Source organism: Haemaphysalis longicornis, unplaced genomic scaffold (genome assembly GCF_048455015.1).
Source record: "Haemaphysalis longicornis isolate Haplotype H1 unplaced genomic scaffold, Haemaphysalis longicornis Haplotype H1 scaffold_2, whole genome shotgun sequence".
In the NCBI taxonomy this organism is placed as follows: Eukaryota; Metazoa; Arthropoda; class Arachnida; order Ixodida; family Ixodidae; genus Haemaphysalis; species Haemaphysalis longicornis.
In genome coordinates this window covers 286,940,659-286,959,421 of record NW_027526295.1, presented here as the reverse complement: position 1 = coordinate 286,959,421, position 18,763 = coordinate 286,940,659, and the positions used below count along the sequence as shown (strand labels likewise).

The 18,763-nt window shown below is 45.5% G+C and overlaps 1 protein-coding gene across 2 annotated transcripts in view; it reads left to right on the top strand.

Moving 5' to 3' along the window:
* Positions 1-12,614, top strand: part of Myo (growth/differentiation factor myoglianin) — a 139,746-nt gene extending 127,132 nt beyond the window's left edge. The window contains exons 4-5 of one of the 2 annotated variants that reach the window (XR_013322684.1): positions 3,853-7,236; positions 7,288-12,614. Coding sequence is in view for 1 of the 2 variants with exons in the window: in XM_077700838.1 (XP_077556964.1) it covers positions 3,853-4,236 (384 nt within the window). In the remaining variant the exon portion in view is untranslated. Of the gene's footprint in view, positions 1-3,852 lie in introns of both variants that reach the window. The other variant, XM_077700838.1, reaches the window with a different exon arrangement.
* The last annotated feature ends 6,149 nt before the right edge of the window (positions 12,615-18,763 follow it).

The window sequence follows — 18,763 nt, the reverse complement described above, 5'->3', positions numbered from 1 at the left end:
GCCGCTGTCAGCCAACTGCGCAACTTGTGAAAGATGATGATGGTGATAATGAGGATGAGGAGGATCATGGGAACAGGTTAAGCGCCAGGCCCAACTGGAGGAAGTAAAACAGGCAGGAAAGGGGTGCACTAACAACTCAGCTTTATTCGTTCCGAAAGCGATTATAAAGGCACGAAAAAACACCATGTGACACTAGTTGCACCACGTGTGGAAACGATTGCAGCTGCCGCACTCGCCTAACTAATCATCCAGATAATCCACCTCACTCGAAAGAAGGTCAACTGAAGGTTTGCTGACGCATCGGTCCCCCATCTTTTTTATAACGTAGGCCTCGAACACTTCCCGTTCATCTTTTTTGCGATATGAATGCAGCACTCGGGTCCTCTCAAACGCTGGTTCGCAGACCTTTGGCTTGCAGTCAGTCTTACAGTGAAGAGCCAGATTGCTTCGTGTTCCCGTCTTCAGCGTCGCCGCATGTTCACGCAACCGGTCGTTGAGGCAGCGCCCCGTCTGTCGTACGTATACACGGCCACACTTCAAGGGGATCTGATATACTACGTTTTTTGAACACTCCACAAACGCAGTGGCATGCTTCTTGCTGCAGACAGGAGGCCTGGGTCCGCATCGGTTAACTTTGCGGCACATAGTTCCGAGTTTGTTGGGAGCGCTGAAGACCACGCGCACACCGGCACGCTCCGCATTTTTCTTTACGCGTAACATCGGACAGAAGGAAAGGCAGAAGACTGCCGTCATCCCATACATACATGGGATATCGCATCGCGTGAAGAAAAATGCGGAGCGTGCCGGTGTGCGCGTGGTCTTCAGCGCTCCCAACAAACTCGGAACTATGTGCCGCAAAGTTAACCGATGCGGACCCAGGCCTCCTGTCTGCAGCAAGAAGCATGCCACTGCGTTTGTGGAGTGTTCAAAAAACGTAGTATATCAGATCCCCTTGAAGTGTGGCCGTGTATACGTACGACAGACGGGGCGCTGCCTCAACGACCGGTTGCGTGAACATGCGGCGACGCTGAAGACGGGAACACGAAGCAATCTGGCTCTTCACTGTAAGACTGACTGCAAGCCAAAGGGCTGCGAACCAGCGTTTGAGAGGACCCGAGTGCTGCATTCATATCGCAAAAAAGATGAACGGGAAGTGTTCGAGGCCTACGTTATAAAAAAGATGGGGGACCGATGCGTCAGCAAACCTTCAGTTGACCTTCTTTCGAGTGAGGTGGATTATTTGGATGATTAGTTAGGCGAGTGCGGCAGCTGCAATCGTTTCCACACGTGGTGCAACTAGTGTCACATGGTGTTTTTTCGTGCCTTTATAATCGCTTTCGGAACGAATAAAGCTGAGTTGTTAGTGCACCCCTTTCCTGCCAGTTTTACTTCCTCCAGTTGGGCCTGGCGCTTAACCTGTTCCCATGACGAAGTACCAACTAGCTCGCATCGACACATTAAATGAGGAGGATAGCAGCCTTTTTATTCACCGAAATTTCGGAAAACCATAAATACAAGAAATAGAAAAAAATGCCTCCAATCCGTGCTGTGATGGGGGTCGGAAAGCAGAGCTGTAAACGACACCCACAACAACTGCCCATGCCGCGTCACTTGAATTCACACACGTGGCTCTACAAAGAGTGAAGGCAGGGATTCTGCCGGCCGTTACCTGGAATTCGTAGGGGCGGCGTCCCGAAAGCAGCAGCGTCGGCCGCGGCCGGGCTAGAGCGTTCACGAACTGAGCAGAACTATGGTCACGAATGGAGCATATACGTGGCATTTCTTTAATTTTTTTTAGTTTAGGCATTCCCAGCAGCTGCGATGAGTATTTCCTGACTAACGCTTGTGCAGTAAGCGTCCCCCGAATTCCGACGAACATATTATCTCTAGCGACTGCATTCCTTAGGCAAAATAAACGATCGCAAATGTGTGGCCATGCTGCTGACCGCTGTGCTAGTTTACCCAGCGCAAAAAGTGCTTCCCGTATCTTGGCCTAATGTAATATAATATAATATAATATAATATATTAACCGAACTATAATAACCTACATGCATCTACATACAAACAATACACAATAGCTATGATGTGACGTAGATACCTTCACCTATCTACCGTACAACCCATAACACCATTGTGTGTTTCCACATTCATCCACAGGCATGTGCACGCATTCAGTGGTGTTCGCAGATCTTCGTCCCTTGAAAAAAACTCGAATAGGTTTGAATTCACCCAAGAAAACACGCTAAGGCCCCATTTTTGTATGTCCCACTCACGAGAGAAGCGAGCCTCACTAATGGTTTTAAAGAAAGCTAGCGGTGTGCACGCGACTGTGTATTTGAACTGCATGCGCTCTGAACCAGGAGAGTGCCGAAGTAAGCACTCTTAACAATTATGCTAGCTAAGAGCTAGTAACGGGTTGTATTTACTAACTCCTTACGAACTTTGCTGCCCCCAGAATGGTAGGTAGGTCCTGTCACTAAATATGGAACCTAAATGCTTTTCAGCGCCTGACAAGCTGTCCAAGCTTTGTCGGAAGATTAATTGCGGACCTAAGAAGGAGAGTGACTGTCACACTAGGCACGGCACCATGTTTGTGGACTACATCGAAGGAGTAGTGTACAAGATTCTTCTTTTTTGTAAAAAAGTATACATCTGCCAAACCGGCAGATGCATTAACGATAGGCCACGAGAACATAGAAATAACGTCCGGAACTCTAATAATGGGCATCTAGCTATTCATTGCCGTGATTGTAGAAATTGCTACCCCTTGTTTAACAAAACCGAGGTGATTGCCAAGAGCCGTGACTCGCTCACGCGGGAGATTATAGAAGCACGAGAAATTGCACATGCGGGTGATAATTGCATAAGTGTTGCGTCGATATCCTTATCGACCAAAGAAATCGCGTTCCTGGACTATTGACCGACATGTGGCTGCTTGTGCGTTTGGTGATGTGTGTTTCATCTTTCCTTGTTGATTGCCCACGTGCCGATAAGTGGTAGTATATATGCTGTGGTCAATAAACTCAGTTTGCTAGTCTGCGCTGTTTTGTGTTTCCTTCCCTCTGTCCCGTCCGGTTAGCGCATTTTTTCAATTATGCTATCGGTGCTAGTCTAGACCGTGCACTTAGTAACTTGTCTGATACTAACATTCACTGATAACAACAAAATTCAATGAAATATTGAACATAATAACTGCAGTGCTTCTCCCATTCTAAATCACGATTAAGAAGTTGATTGATTTGATTGTGGGGTTTAACGCGCCGACGCAACGCAGGCGATTAGGCGCGCCGTAGTGGAGGGCTCCGGATTAATTTTGACCACCTGGGGATCTTTATCGTGCGCCGAACGATTAAGAAGTTTTTCGCAAATCCCCATGCTGAGTTTTATATGCTCACATTAAAATGCTTATAAGTCTAAAATTATCGCCAAATTATTTCATTTTTGCGACAAGCCCTCTGACTCTATCAAAAGACTTTCCGCTGCTGCCTATAAAAGCAAGAAGAGCAGACGTATTCCTAAGGTGACTAAGTTACACTCGCTCTCGTCAGTCACCCCCCCGTTGGTTGTCTTGCTCAATTTGTTTGTTGTCCAAGTGTTGAATGTGTCTCTAGGTATCTCAGCTGATCGACATTGACACGTGTAGCTCTTTAGGTTGTGCATGGCCAGTTAGTAAAAGAACTAAGTACCTAGTAAATACTGTTACAAGTAACTGGTTAGTGCTCTGTTAGTGAATGCCACGGCCTTTTTTTAAAGAGTCTGAACACAAATTTCTGGCAAATGGAACCACTTGGTGGTCCCGTTCGCAGCAATGGCCACGCGTGACACGTTCCCCCACCCCTTTGCGTGCGCAGAGGCCCTTCCTGGTGGCCATGGTGGACAAGCACGGGCGCAGCCGGACGCGGCGCATGGTGGGCCTCAACTGCCAGGAGAACTCGAGTGAGGAGCGCTGCTGCCGCTACCCACTGACGGTGGACTTCGAGGAGTTCGGCTGGGACTGGATCATCGCGCCCAAGCGCTACGAGGCCAACTACTGCAGCGGCGAGTGCCCTTACGTGTTCATGCAGAAGTACCCGCACACACACGTCGTGCAGCAGGTCAACCTGTCCGGCTCGCCGGGGCCCTGCTGCGCGCCGCGAAAGATCTCCGCCATATCCATGCTGTACTTCGACGACAACCACAACATTGTCTACGGCGTGCTGCCCGGCATGATCGTCGATCGGTGCGGCTGCTACTGAGTCGCTCCCAACTCAAAGCTGTGTAGTACAAATTGCGTCCTTCTCGCCAATCAACGGCGTGCTGTCGCGTGGACAATAACTGCGCCTCGAGGTGCTTGACCGTTCGGCGCGCAGTTTCACCGAGTTCCCGCCCCTGGGGCTCGTTCCTGGACGCCGCACCGACTCTGGCGAGGCACAGATCCCGTCGTCGCGTCTGGTCCTCAGTGCGCATTCGTTCGAGGGTCCGTCCGGTGCGGCTGGCTCAAGATCTGGGGTTCTGGAACAGCCCCTCACGACCATCGCGGTTCGGTCTCGATGTCGCCATCCGGTTTTCAACGAAGCCTGCAAGCCTTTGCTGGGAGCTCCATTGGGATGTCTTGCATACACAGAGAGGATAGTCCTGGCCCTCGGCCCCTGTGAGCTGTAGACCTGGCAGCGAGGCGTCGCCTGTCTGCAAACATCGTGACTGCTTGACATTGAACTACTAGTTCGCGTGGTGCCGTCCTTCATCACTGCTCTGATAAACTGGTGATGTTATTTTGCCGTCCGAGTGGAAATTGCGCGAAGGCACGTTGGTGTTCAACGAACGATTTAGCGGTATAATTGTCCCTTGCATTCCGCCCCAGCTTCCTTTTTGTCAAAGTGATTTATTTAATGGTCACACACGTCTTTGTGCGCACTCGTTGGCGTGTTCTCACACATTTTCGGCGTTCTGTTTTTTTTTTTTTTTTTGTACGTGATGGTTCTGTGTCATTGTGCCTTGGACAGAGTGCGAGCATAGATCTGTATTTTTTCCTCTGGGCACGTGTGTGTATTTGCGTGTTTGTGCGTGCGTATGAGTGCGATTTGTGGTTTTTGAAAGCTGCTCCAAAGATGTTTCTAGTATTTTTCGTCATTGTTCCGGCCACCATTTAGGACACTGTTTTTCTTAAGGGTCTTGTTTGATCATGGGCTGGTAGCTGATGACGCATACACCATTTATATACATATATAGTGGGTGCGTGGGTGTGTGCCATATAAAAATGATGAAATTTAGACAGTGAACAGACAAAAAAAAAAAAAAAACAAGCAGATTAGTCAAGGGAAACGCCACAGTCAGGTTGCTATGTTTTGACCGGAAGACTTGCCTTCGCAAGGCAACTTTCCCTCACGAAGGCAAGTCTTCCGGTCAAAGCGTTGTCACTGGGCTGAGGTCGCTACCTTGTTCGAGGTTTTCTTTTCTTTTTATCTTGTTAAAGGGCCACTGAAATCAAATAGCAAGTTGGGCTCAGACGAAAGTTCAAGTGTCCCGAAGCCCTCTCAACGTTTATTCGTCGGCGAAAGATTCTTTAATTGCTGAGAAATTACCAATTGAAAAACCCGTTTCGTTCTCCGTGCCACTTCATGACGTTTCGTTTTACGTAAACGGTTGGCGGAAGCGTGTGAGACAGCGGTGTGGTCTAGCAGGAAAACTAAAACCTACCGTGCGAATCATCTCGGCCGCAGGAGATACGACAAAACAACTTGCCCTCCTACACTTGGGTTACCTGCCATTCTCTGTGCGTCAATCTTGGTGCCGCACGGGACGTGCGATGGTGATTAAACAACGCGAATGTGCCGCGCGGCCTTTTACTTTACCTACAAAACTTCTCGCGGACAGCGCAACCGCAGAGAAAACGACGACGGGGCGCTATTTTGATTTGCATTCTCGTCATGGATAGTCGGGTTTTAGTCGCTTTGATGCACTCGGCTTAACAACGTGGCGCCATCTGCCATCTGTGCTACATTTTTCTTGTCGTTTCTCGAAGTCAGTTGCCCATTAGCCCATCTGCCAAAAGTGTACCCAGAGCTTTTACAAGCCCCCAAACTACCACTAACAAACTCCTTGGTGCCAGTATGGAATGAAACACGCACATAACATGATACAAATTTCATCTTACCAAAGTACACCCCGCAGTGGAGGCATAGCAGCACACAGCGCTCTGAATCAAAAGGTACGGTTTGATGCACACATTTTTTCAAATTCAAGACAATCAAGAAATCGTTTCAAACAAACACATTGTCACGACATGCGCTTTGAGGCTGAAGCGCGAAATTAACGGGCCATCGATTGCCTATATGTTCGTCGCAAGGGTAGCACTCGCTTCTTGCGATTTACGGGGGCGAACAAGCCATTTCACTCCGGCGCAAGCCAAGAAGATAAAAAAAAAATTCTCCCAGCCTCTACATACCCGTTACGGGGGTTGAATCATCGCAAGTGATGATTCCAACATATATAGCACAATCCACCAGCAGGAGCACGCCGTCGAATTTCATCGCGAAGCGAACGTGACCACAACGCACACACAGCTTCGGTCGCCGGCCTGGGTGCTGAACTTCGTTCGGGCAGACAGTGCTACGCGGGGGAGCAAAAAACTTGTTTTATCAGACGTAAATCAGGAGCGGAACCGTGGATGGCCGACGCGCTACTTGCCGTCATGATGTAAGGAAATGAGGCGAAGAGCAAAAACGCCCGTGTGTACGAGATTTAGGCGCACGTTAAAGATCCCCAGGTGGTCAAAATTAATCCGGAGCCCTGCACTGCGGCAAGCCTCATCGCCTGCGTTGCGTCGGCGCGTTAAACCTTACAATCAATCAATGGTAAACGAGGAGATAACAGACATGTGGCTACGCCGAACCTGCAATAACCGAGGCGGCTTGGCAGTTCGCGAATGTCGGCACGGCTTAAATTATGCCTATAAATTTTTAATTTAAAATTTTTTTATGACTTATGAGAGTTAACGTGCAAGATTTTACGTGCTTCTTTGAGAGCTTGTGTGCGCGACTCGTTCTGTTGTTCGGTCAGGTGACTCTTTGCACACCCGCTCACTCGCCGTTTACGTCACCTCTGCTGGGGGGCGACTAGCTTCATTTTTAAGTGCAGAGCACTTTATCGGCTCGCCTTGTCGTCTTAGCTCGTTAACGGTCGATACGACTGCCGGAATCAGGCGGCGCAGCGAGATATATAACGCACCCAAGTAGAGGCTTCTTTACCGGGGTAAGGTGGCTAGAATCTAGAATCTAGAAGGTGGCTAGAACCTTAACCGGGGTCAGGGAGTCACGCAGAGGCTTTGAAAACCACGTGGTTTAAATAGTCGTAACCATTCAAATCCCGTGAACCGCTGGCGCTTGTCATACATATCCCTGTTATTTAGTGCAAAGAAAACGGCAGGTACATTTCAGGCAAAATCTGTGTATATAACCGGAGGCCCCCGCGTTCATTTAGTTAAGAACGCTCGTTGGGTTGGTTTTTACGATAGTAAGCGAAAAAAAGAGGCCGCGCAACAAACAAATGGCGTGTTCGAAATGACGCAGAAAGGCTCCAGCCGCGCAAGAAAAGAACGGCGCGTTTGACACGACGCAGAAAGGCTTCAGGCGCTCAATAATAAAAAAAATTACGCGTTCGAAATGACACAAAACAGCTCCAGCATACGAAATTAAAGCAAGAAAAAAAAAAAAGAACCGACTGGCGCAGTTTCAGGCAGGAGGCACGCGAGCGCTCCGAAGGCGGGAAATTCGAAATGCAGCAGTGAACGGATAACTGCGCTGCAGCCCATTATGGCGAATTACTGCTCTGCACTTCCGACAGCTTTCCCATTGAGTGGAACGGCGTTAATTTTTTTATTTACGCGATTATTTTCAAGGTGCTACCCCAAAAACTAGCATATTCGCTTTCTGCGGATGCCAATCTATCTATTTAGACCAACTTCCGTTTTTCATTCAGTGTCTCTTTACGCGCCTGTTACAATGCACTGGTCAAATGAATAGGTACGTTCGTAAGATTTTTACACATTGAATGGTAAGGTGTGAAAAAAAAAAAAAAGAACAAACTCAGCAGTGTACCTCTCGAACGACTACTACGTTGGGTGCATTTCTTTTTAGTTTTGTTCAAAAAAGTGATTACTTATTGCGGAGCGTCCCGACATGCTGTTCTGTTGCTGATGGTGGTTACAAATACCGACGTACGACGCTGCAGGCTAAGCCTTGACACCGGAATGAGATATTCTTCTGGCAATGCTTGTGGGCGATGTTGCGGAGTGATGTGTAAGCTGCTCCTTCTATTTGTAGAAGTTATCAGGGCACAGCTATCCTGTCATGCGTATGAAATTTGTTTTCTGAAAGCTACTGCAACCCGGTTTTATCTCCAGAAATTTGACGCATGGCTGCCGGTGAGTGACCCTGATGCTCTCTCCTCGTGTCGGCCTCTTTGCAGCCCTAGATTGAAAAGGGATGCAGCCGTAAAAATGTCGGAATTGTTTTCTTTTGTTTACCTCGCATTTTGACGCTTCCATTGCGGACAGTGTTCGGTGAAGCGTATTTTATACCACACGAGTACCTTTTGCGTGTACAGAAACTGCGAAGGCAAATCGCGTTTGTTTCCCTAATTTTTTGTAAGCGCTACCACGAACTGGTGGTTAGCATGCAGATCGGTGATTTTTAGCTTCCTGTTCGTTTGTTTGTGCAGTTAAGATATATTATTTCTCTGGTTTAAAACTTTAAGAGTAAAGCAGAAGTTCCTGACTTTAATTATCCCCCATCTCTGTTAATGTGTGCGCGTGGGCGTGCCCATGACGCCATAAATGGCGACACGGCAGATAATCCTTTGCAGAGCAGTCGTGACGGGCAGCACCAAAGAGCTTTCAGGTGGGCTGCTCCCGCAATTGCGAATACGTAGCCAGTGATTTGTGTATATATATATATATATATATATATATATATATATATATATATATATATATTCCCCAGTTCCGCGAATCATCTTTCCCGTTTGCAACGAGACAAATCACATACCTACTGCGGAACGTAGAGCAGAAATATATGCCTTGTGTGCGTGTTCGAATGGGTAAATTATGCTCATCAACCTATCTATATATGCAAACTTTTTTCGTGCCTTTAGCGTTGCCTTATAGAGCCATGAAGAGAAAATACAACTCTGTTGAATTTGAAAGAACTAACCCTTGGCAACAGACTCGACTCCATTACAGCCCCGAAAGACGTTTTCTGACAAAGAAAAAAAAAAGGAAAACTCAAGAAACATTAAAATACTTCCCGTGCACGTTAATCTGATGTAATTAGAAAGGGGTGACGTAACATGGGCCAGCGCTCAAGCGACACGATCGGTCGAACCGAACGGGGAGGGGCCACGCAGTCAGGCTTCTTGGCGGCCGCTCAGGTGGTCGGGCGTGAGGATTCTGTGACGTCATAGCGAAGTCGCTGGGGGTCGCTACTGATTTATATGCTTCCTTTGATATCTGGATTATTTGTTTTAGGTTCGCCATAACATTGGCACCATTGGTATCGGGGCAAAGCAGCCTTTCAAATAAACTGAACTTGTATTTTGTCTTCATGGGCCATTTAAGGACAGCCCTGGCGAAGGTTTGCCTCTCATCAGGTGGCGAAATTGGCTCGTGCAGCTGCCGCTGTTCTTGCACAAGTTTTGGATATTTATACTCACTTTGTATGACATTTTGTTTTATTTTCCCTGAAGATGAACACAACTTTGCCAAACAAGCGTAAATTATTTGGGCACATTCGATGACGTTCAAAACGCAAGGGCATTTTGAGTTTTCATTTAAGTGTTCGCCTGCTGCATTTTAACCAATATACTATACGTGGCCAGGAAATGCATTCCGCGAGAGCTGTTTTCATGCTCCTGGAAAAAAAAAATTGATGATGGTAGCCACGGCAGCACGAACACGGCTGCGAAATGCATTGCACGACGATAAATGTACGTTTAAGGTGAGAAAGCGTGCTAGAGGGTGTAGGTCTGGGGTTATATTTGCGCAAATGCGGCATCCACATTAAGTGTGCATCGGAAGGAAGGCCTCGTGAAGGAGGGGATCCGTCTCAAGTGCCTGGGACGCGGATGTATATACACGCACGTTAGTCTGTGTCCAGGTGTTGTGACACTCATCAAGTTCAAAAGTCGCATCCCAGTGAACGCATTACATGGTTCGAGAACGATGCATCGGGAAGAAGCAATAACTGAGAGGTCTAGATCAGGCAAAAAATGTGCAGTCAGACAAGATGACATTTAACGGATTGCGAGCCCTTACATAAATGCTGCCTACACACACACAAAAACAAAGGCGCTCTACAGTGACAAATAAAGGTGACAGCAAGCAATCAAATGGGAGCTTTGGACAGCGTCATGGAGATTGCGAGCCTCCTCATCTGTTGCATGTGTGGCGGCCACGAATGGGGCGGCTCCTTCTTGCGAGCCGCACAGAGAGAGAGAGAGAGAGAGAGAGAGAGAGAGAGAGAGAGAGAGAGAGAGAGAGAGAGAGAGAGAGAGAGAGAGAGAGAGAGAGAGAGAGAAAAATTCTTTAATGAGACCGAAGAGGTCAGCCCTGCACAATGCTGGGCTTGCTACTTCAGACGGTTGGTGAATATGTGATGAGGGTTATATGTTTACATGAATAATACAAATAAGAAAAGTAAAAAACGAAAAAAAAAAACTCCACCAGACGGACACACGCACAGACACATAAAAAACAACAAGAAAAGTCAGAGGCAGTCACAGGCTGGAGTCGAGTCCAAAGTCTCTGAGAAAACGCACAACAGCTTTAACACCCCGCACCGCCCTGTCTTCGCTGCTCTGCGGGCCTCTGCAGGGCTCGACAGTTCAGAAAAGATGGCGTCAAGTCGAACTTCACAAGGCGGCCGCCAGTAAGCCTGGCTAACTGCGGTGGCCCTGTAATCTGCAGCGCGTACACGGCTTGTGTGCGAAGTGCGCGAGAAGCGTGGGGGTTCACCTTGCGTTGGAAGTGCACGCCTGCGGCAAGCGTGCTGTTCTACGGGGTTACGGCCGCTCGCTGATGGTTGTGTACCTGGGTTGGGGAAACTGCTCGATCACATGCAGGCCCTCGTACAGGCTCTCTGTCGACATTACGCATGTGTTCTTGATCTCGGCTCGGCTATTGCTGTATGTTTGTTCAGATGCTGCAGTGCCGATATCGTACTGTGTGTGCCTTGTCGTGCGGTTGTTTGTAGCACTCTTATTTCCTTGTCCTTATTTTTTGTGCTCCTCCGCGGCGTGTGTAGAGTAAGCGTGCAAGCGAGAAGTCCTTCTAGCCTCGTGCGCCGTTTTTACACGTGCCCTCTCTTCTTTGAGTGCAAGCTGGCCCAGTCATTCTGCATCTCGCCGAGGCATTTATTGTGAAGATTCAAGCTGCGTTTTGTGGCGTAACGACCGCAACTAAATTAATTCTCGGCGCCAAGTTTCGCCATGTATGACCGATTTCTTCTCGAAGTATGGTTGCAGGGCCTATATGCAGGTCTGCCAAGACCTCACCGGGAAAACGATTGAAGGGGCGAGTATACAACATTCGCGTTCTCTCCGCGGACAGAAAAGGTGATTCGACCTAGCGTTGTCAAGTGCAAAGGTGGCCACCGCCAAGTGTCGCCCTAATCAGCAGAAAAGAAACTTGCAGTAAACACGATTCGAGGATGTGTAACCTCGCGTGCCATCAAAGCAATTACGCACTGCAGTATACTGCGATTCCAATCGTCAAGCGCGTTCGCGAGATTAGCCAAAAGCCATGTCCATAGCGATTACATCCGCTCCTGTCCGGTGACACACCTGAACAAAAATGGGACCATGACAGGCTACATGCCCAGCTCTTACGCCGCGTCTCCTTTCTGTTTTAGCAGCATTTGGTGCACTCGTGGTTGTCTGCCTATATGTGCGCGCAACGGTAACGGATATCTTGTGGTCGATATATACTGCTTCATTTCTTTGTGCCACAAACGCTTTTGGAGGGTGAGGGTCGGAGCGAGCGTAAGGACCGGTTCTGAGGGAACTTTTCGTATAGAGAGTAACTGTATATCGAAATCCAGGCACCAGGAATGACCCTGTCAACATAGTCCTCGCTGTGATATTGGCATTTCATTTACGTGCCATTTGATTTGCCCTGACCCGTTTCGGAACCTGCGCTATTCCATCACCGCCTTATCGTTTTTTTTTTTTTTTTTCTGGTAATGTTTGTGTTTCGCCGTGTTTCGTGTTTCGCCTTAAGCATCACTTTATTTCTTTCCTCACTAATCACCAAGAGAAGGCCAGGAACGAATGTTGTCATTTCTTCCAAGCGCGAAAGGTTAAGCGCGTGAGAAACTTTCGCCAGCAAAAGATTTTGTCGATTTCCTCTCACTGAACCCGCGACATTCTGTGTCTTGTGATCCTTTCTGTTTTTTTTTTTTTTTTTTTTTGTACGGACGGAGCTTCTTGCGCAATCACCCATCCGGCCATCCATAAGAAGCACGCTGAGAGGCGCAGTGCGCAATTGACCACTGCAGGACCCTGCGAGACATTTCTCACGCGCGCTATTATGCCATTCATTGACAAATGTTCTGTGATATTCACAATAAAGATATGGAACATCGCCTGTTGTTTCGGCTGCAGCCTGAAGGCAGTGATCAAGTACGTGGACACGTGCTGAGCACGGCCGTTGTGTTCTGGTCAATGAGTTTCGTACGCAAAGTTCCCCAAAGCGGGTGTATTTTGTTATCTATAATACACGTATATCAGAACCAATTACACGCGGAAAACTGGGCGTCTTGGTGCATGATCCAAAAAGCAGCGGAAAATTGACAAGACGATGAGGGCTGTGCTACCGCTGTTGTCTGCCTTAACAAACTTATAGCCCATGAAGGTAAGAATACCACTTTTTTATCTAAAAGATCTACCTATTGATAACTTCCCTAAAGGGACACTAAAGTGTCAAAGATGTCATATATTGGTGGATTAGAGTGTTGCGAACAAAGAATATACCACTCGCAGCAGCAGCGGCACGATTACTACAGGATTTCCCGCTCAATATAATCCAAACGCCAGTGAATATAATCCCAGCACCAGTGAATATAATCCAGGTGCCAACCAATATAACCCAGGCGCCAACCAATATAATCCAGGACCCACGCAGTGCAGAACACACGCCAGCGCTTTGTAATTTAGTTGGCAACCACTACAAATCCGGGCGCAATGTATTTTCATCCAAGTTAGATGAACTAGGTTACGTGGCCAGTTTAAGCAGAAGACCTAATAACTGCGCAATAAAACATTCACTTGACTATCCCGCACTCTCGCCTAATTACTGTACTGAATCCGAGGATGGTGTCATGGGTATGAATTATCGCATTTAAATTGCTGGCTTACTCGAAATTTTAGGGGAAACTGCCAGAATGCCTAACTCTCGAAACCCAATACGGGCCCCAACGTGGGACACGTGGCGCTGCTGGCGCGTTCAACAGCGCCACCCGCGGAAGAAAATCGCAAAAATGGTCGGGACTAGCCCCGGCGTGTACGCGTGGAGATCGCGTGTTTCCGTGTTGTTTAAAGGGGTAACCTCTCGTTACCGTGATGATGTTAGTCATACGAAACTCACATTTTTTTTGTCAGAAATTTGGTCCGGGCGACACACGTTCAGTTTAATTAATTACTTAATATAGGTACTTAATTCATTATTCGTTGGTCATTGATTTGGTTAAAAGTCAAATTGCTGTAACCAGGGCTTGTGAGGTACCAAATTAAAGGTTTCGATAAATGAAATCACATGGGACAAATAAAAAATGGCTTCCCGGTTCTGGTCATGAGATCGTCACGTGAGCCCTAGATTGGGTTATAAGTAAAAATGTGGCACTAGGTCTTCTGAGGTATCAAATTAAAGGTCTCGATGAGAGAAATCTCGTGCGAAAATTGGAAATTGCTTTCTGGTTAGAGTCATGAGATAGTCACATGATTCACAAATTGGTTTAAATGTCAAAATAATCCCACTAGTGCTTATGAGGTATCAAATTAAAGGTCTCAGTGAGGGGAATCACGTGGGATAAATAAAAAAGACCTTCCCGGTTGTAGTCATGAGATAGTCACATGAGCCCTAGATTGGGTTAAAAGTCAAAATGATGGCACTAGGGCTTGTGAGGTATTAAATTAAAGGGCCCGATGAGGGGAATCACGTAGTACGAATTAAAAATTGCTTCCTGGTTATAGTCATGAGATATTCACGGGATTCAGAAATTATGTTAAAAGTCAATATGACGCCACTAGGGCTTGTGACGAACCAAATTAAAGGTCTCGATGAGAGGAATCACGTGGGACAATTTAAAAATTGCTTCCTGGTTATAGTCACGATAATAGTCACGTGATTCTCAAAATGGGTTAAAAGTCAAAGTGACACCACTAGGGCTTGTGTGGTACCAAATTAAAGGTCTCAATGAGGAGATTCACGTGGAACAAATTAAAAATTGCTTCCTGTTTATAGTCATGAGATAGTCACGTGATTCTCAAATTGGGTTAAAAGTCAAAGTGACGCCACTAGAGCTTGTGAGGTACCAAATTAAAGGTCTCGATGAAGGGAGTCACGTGGGACATATTAAAAATTGCTTCTTGGTTATAGTAAGGAGATAGTCACGTGAGTCATAGATTGGGTTAAAAGTCAAAATGATGCCGCTAGGGCTTGTGTGGTACCAAATTAAAGGTCTCAATGAGGGAATTCACGTGGAACAAATTAAAAATTGCTTCCTGGTTATAGTCATGAGATAGTCACGTGATTCTCAAAATGGGTTAAAAGTCAAAGTGACACCACTAGGGCTTGTGTGGTACCAAATTAAAGGTCTCAATGAGGGGATTCACGTGGAACAAATTAAAAATTGCTTCCTGTTTATAGTCATGAGATAGTCACGTGATTCTCAAATTGGGTTAAAAGTCAAAGTGACGCCACTAGGGCTTGTGAGGTATCAAATTAAAGGTCTCGATGAGGGGAGTCACATGGGACAATATAAAAATTGCTTCCTGGCTATAGTCATTAGATAGTCACGTGAGTGATAGACTGGGTAAAGTCAAAAGGATGCCACTAGGTCTTGTGAGGCATCTAATTAAAGGTCTCGATTGTGGAAATCACATGGGACAAATTAAAATCACTTCCTAGTTATAGTCATTAGATAGTCACGTGAGTGATTTGGTTGAAAGTCAAAGTGATGCCACTAGGGCTTGTGAGGTAGCAAATTAAAGGTCTCGCTGAGGGGAGTCACGTGGGAAAAATTAAAAATTGCTTCCTGGTTATAGTCATGCGATAGTTACGTGAGTCATAGATTGGGTAAAAAGTCAAAGTGATGCCACTAAGGCGTGTGAGGTATCAAATAAAGGTATTGATGAGGGGAATCACGTGGGACAAATTAAATATTGCTTCGTGGTTATAGGCATGAGATAGACTCGTTAGTCATAGATTTTGTTAAAAGTCAGAGTGATGCACTAGAGCTTGTTATCGCCCACCCGAATGTAAAAATAAAGTTACACATGCGAGATAGAGGATAGGTGTGTTGAAAAAATTGTTAATTGGATTTCTTATGATGTCGCGTGACTCCTACGGATGATTAATCAGTCACGTGACTTACCATGATGTTTATTTTTTCACGAGTAATATCATCATAGGTATCAAATGATCGCCATTCATTTGCTGGTTTCCGGTATGTGCAAAATAATTTGTCATTGCAAACATTATTTCCAAAGATATCGCATGATTTCCATGCATCATGATTTAGTCACGTGACTTACCATGAGGATAATTACATCACGAGTATTGGCATCACGGGGTATGAAAAGAACACTGTTGAATTGCTTGTTTACGTGATGCACAAAAACATCTTGTCATAGTGAACATGTTTCCTTTTGATGTCGCATGACTCCTATGAATCATGAATTGGTCACGTGACTTACTATGAGGTTTTACACGACATATTCATGACGGAACTGTCATGAAGAGTACTACACTTCAGTGTTTTCTAAATTCGCAAAATGAGGCCCTACTTTGTGCTTCCGAATTCACGTGCCTGCAATCACGCACCATAGCAATAAAAGTGTGTGATCACTAATCACGTGAAGAAACGATTCACTAGCGTTATATTAGATATATACGGTGACATTACGCGTGACGTCATAAGCCTCATGGTATGTCACATTACATATTTATGACAATTAGGAGTCATGCCATAGATACGTAATCATGTGCACAACAAGAAAAAAGAATTGCGATCACCTAAGCAGCAATTCAACAGCATTTATTTCATACCTAGGATGCGATTACTCGTGGCATAATAATCCTTATAACGCGCATAAATAATTCATGATCAACAGGTGTGATGCGAGTTCTAAGGTAAGATGTTCACAATAACAGGCTTTTTCCGCACATCACGAAAACAAGCAATTCAACAGCGTTTATATGATACCCATGATGCCAATACTCGTGATGTATTGTATAGTAAGTCATGTGAGTCACCATAGTAAGTCACCTTATAGTAAGTCATGTGACTCATTCATGATCCATTGGAGTCATGCGTCATCATAAGGAATAATATTCACCATGACAAGATTCTCGTACACAGTTGGAATACAAGGAAGTCAACAGCGTTTATTTGACACTCATGATGCCAATAGCCGTCGTGTAATAAAACTCATAGTAAGTCACGTGACCAATTCACGATCCACAGGGGTCATGCGACATCAAAAGGAAACATGTTCACTATGACAACATGTTTTTGCGCATCACGTAAACAAGCAATTCAACAGTGTTCTTTTTATACCCATGATGCCAATACTCGTGATGTAATTAACCTCATGGTGAGTCACATGACTAAATCATGCAACATCTCTGGGAATAATGTTTGCAATGACAAATTATTTTGCACATACCGCAAACCAGCAAATGAATGGCGATCATTTGATACCTATGATGCTATTACTCGCGAAAAAATAAACGTCATGGTAAGTCACGTCACGGATTAATCATCCGTACGAGTCACGCGACATCATGAGAAATCCAATTAAGAATTTTTCAACACACCATCAGCCTCTTTCTCGCATGTGTAACTTTATTTTTACATTCTGGCAGGCGATAACAGCTCTAGGGCATCACTCTGACTTTTAACCCAATCTATCACTCACGAGACTATTTCAGGACTATATAACCAGGAAACAATTTTTAATTTGTCCCACGGGGTTTTCTCATCGAGACCTTCAATTTGATGCCTCACAAGCCCTAGCGGCATCACTTTGCCTTTTAAGCCAATCTATCACTTACGAGACTATCTCATGCCTATAACCAGGAAGTAATATTTAATTTGTCCCACGTGATTCTCTCATCGAGACCTTCAATTTGATGCCTCACAAGCCCTAGCGGCATCACTTTGCCTTTTAAGCCAATCTATCACTTACGAGACTATCTCATGCCTATAACCAGGAAGTAATATTTAATTTGTCCCACGTGATTCTCTCATCGAGACCTTCAATTTGATGCCTCACAAGCCCTAGCGGCATCACTTTGCCTTTTAAGCCAATCTATCACTTACGAGACTATCTCATGCCTATAACCAGGAAGTAATATTTAATTTGTCCCACGTGATTCTCTCATCGAGACCTTCAATTTGATGCCTCACAAGCCCTAGCGGCATCACTTTGCCTTTTAAGCCAATCTATCACTTACGAGACTATCTCATGCCTATAACCAGGAAGTAATATTTCATTTGTCCCACGTGATTCTCTCATCGAGACCTTCAATTTGATACCTCATAATCCCTAGCGGCATCACTTTGCCTTTTAAGCGAATTTATGACTAACTTAACTATTTCAGGACTATATAACCAGGAAGCAATTTTTAATTTGTCCCACGAGGTTCCCCTCATCGAGAACTCTAATTTGATACCTCACATGCCCTAGTGGCATCACCTTGACTTTTTACCAAACCACTTACATGACTATCTCATGCCTATAACTAGGAAGCGATTATTAATTTGTCCCACGTGATTTCCACAATCGAGACCTTTAATTAGATGTCTCACAAGACCTAGTGGCATCATGTCGACTTATAACCATGTCTATGAGTCACGTGACTATCTCATGACTATACCCAGCAAGCAATTTTTAATTTTTTCCACGTGACTCCCCTAACCGAGACCCTTAATTTGATACCTTAAAGCCCCAGTGGCGTCACTTTGAGAATCACGTGACTATATCTCATGCCTATAAAAAGGAAGCAATTTTTAAATTGTCCAACCTGATTGCCCTCGTCGAGACCTTTAATGTTATACCTGAGAAGCCCTTGTGGCGTCACTTTTACTTTTAACCCAATCTATGACTCACGTGACTATCTCATGCCTATAAAAAGGAAGCAATTTTTAATTTTTGCACGAGATTCCTCTCATCGAGACCTTTAATTTGATACCTCACAAGCCCTAGTGCCATCATTTTGACTTTTAACCCAATCCAGGGCTCACGTAATTATCTCATGACTACAACCGGGAAGCTATTTTTTATGCTATTTTTTATTTGTCCTCCGTCATTCCACTTATCGATACCTTTAATTTGATACCTCAGAAGCCCTAGTGGCATCACGTTGACTTTATACCCAATGTATGACTCACGTGACTATCTCATTACTATAAGCAGGAAGCAAATTACTTGACTATCTCATTACTATAAGCAGGAAGCAAATTTTTAATTTTCGCACGAGATTCATCTCATAGAGACCTTTAATTTGAT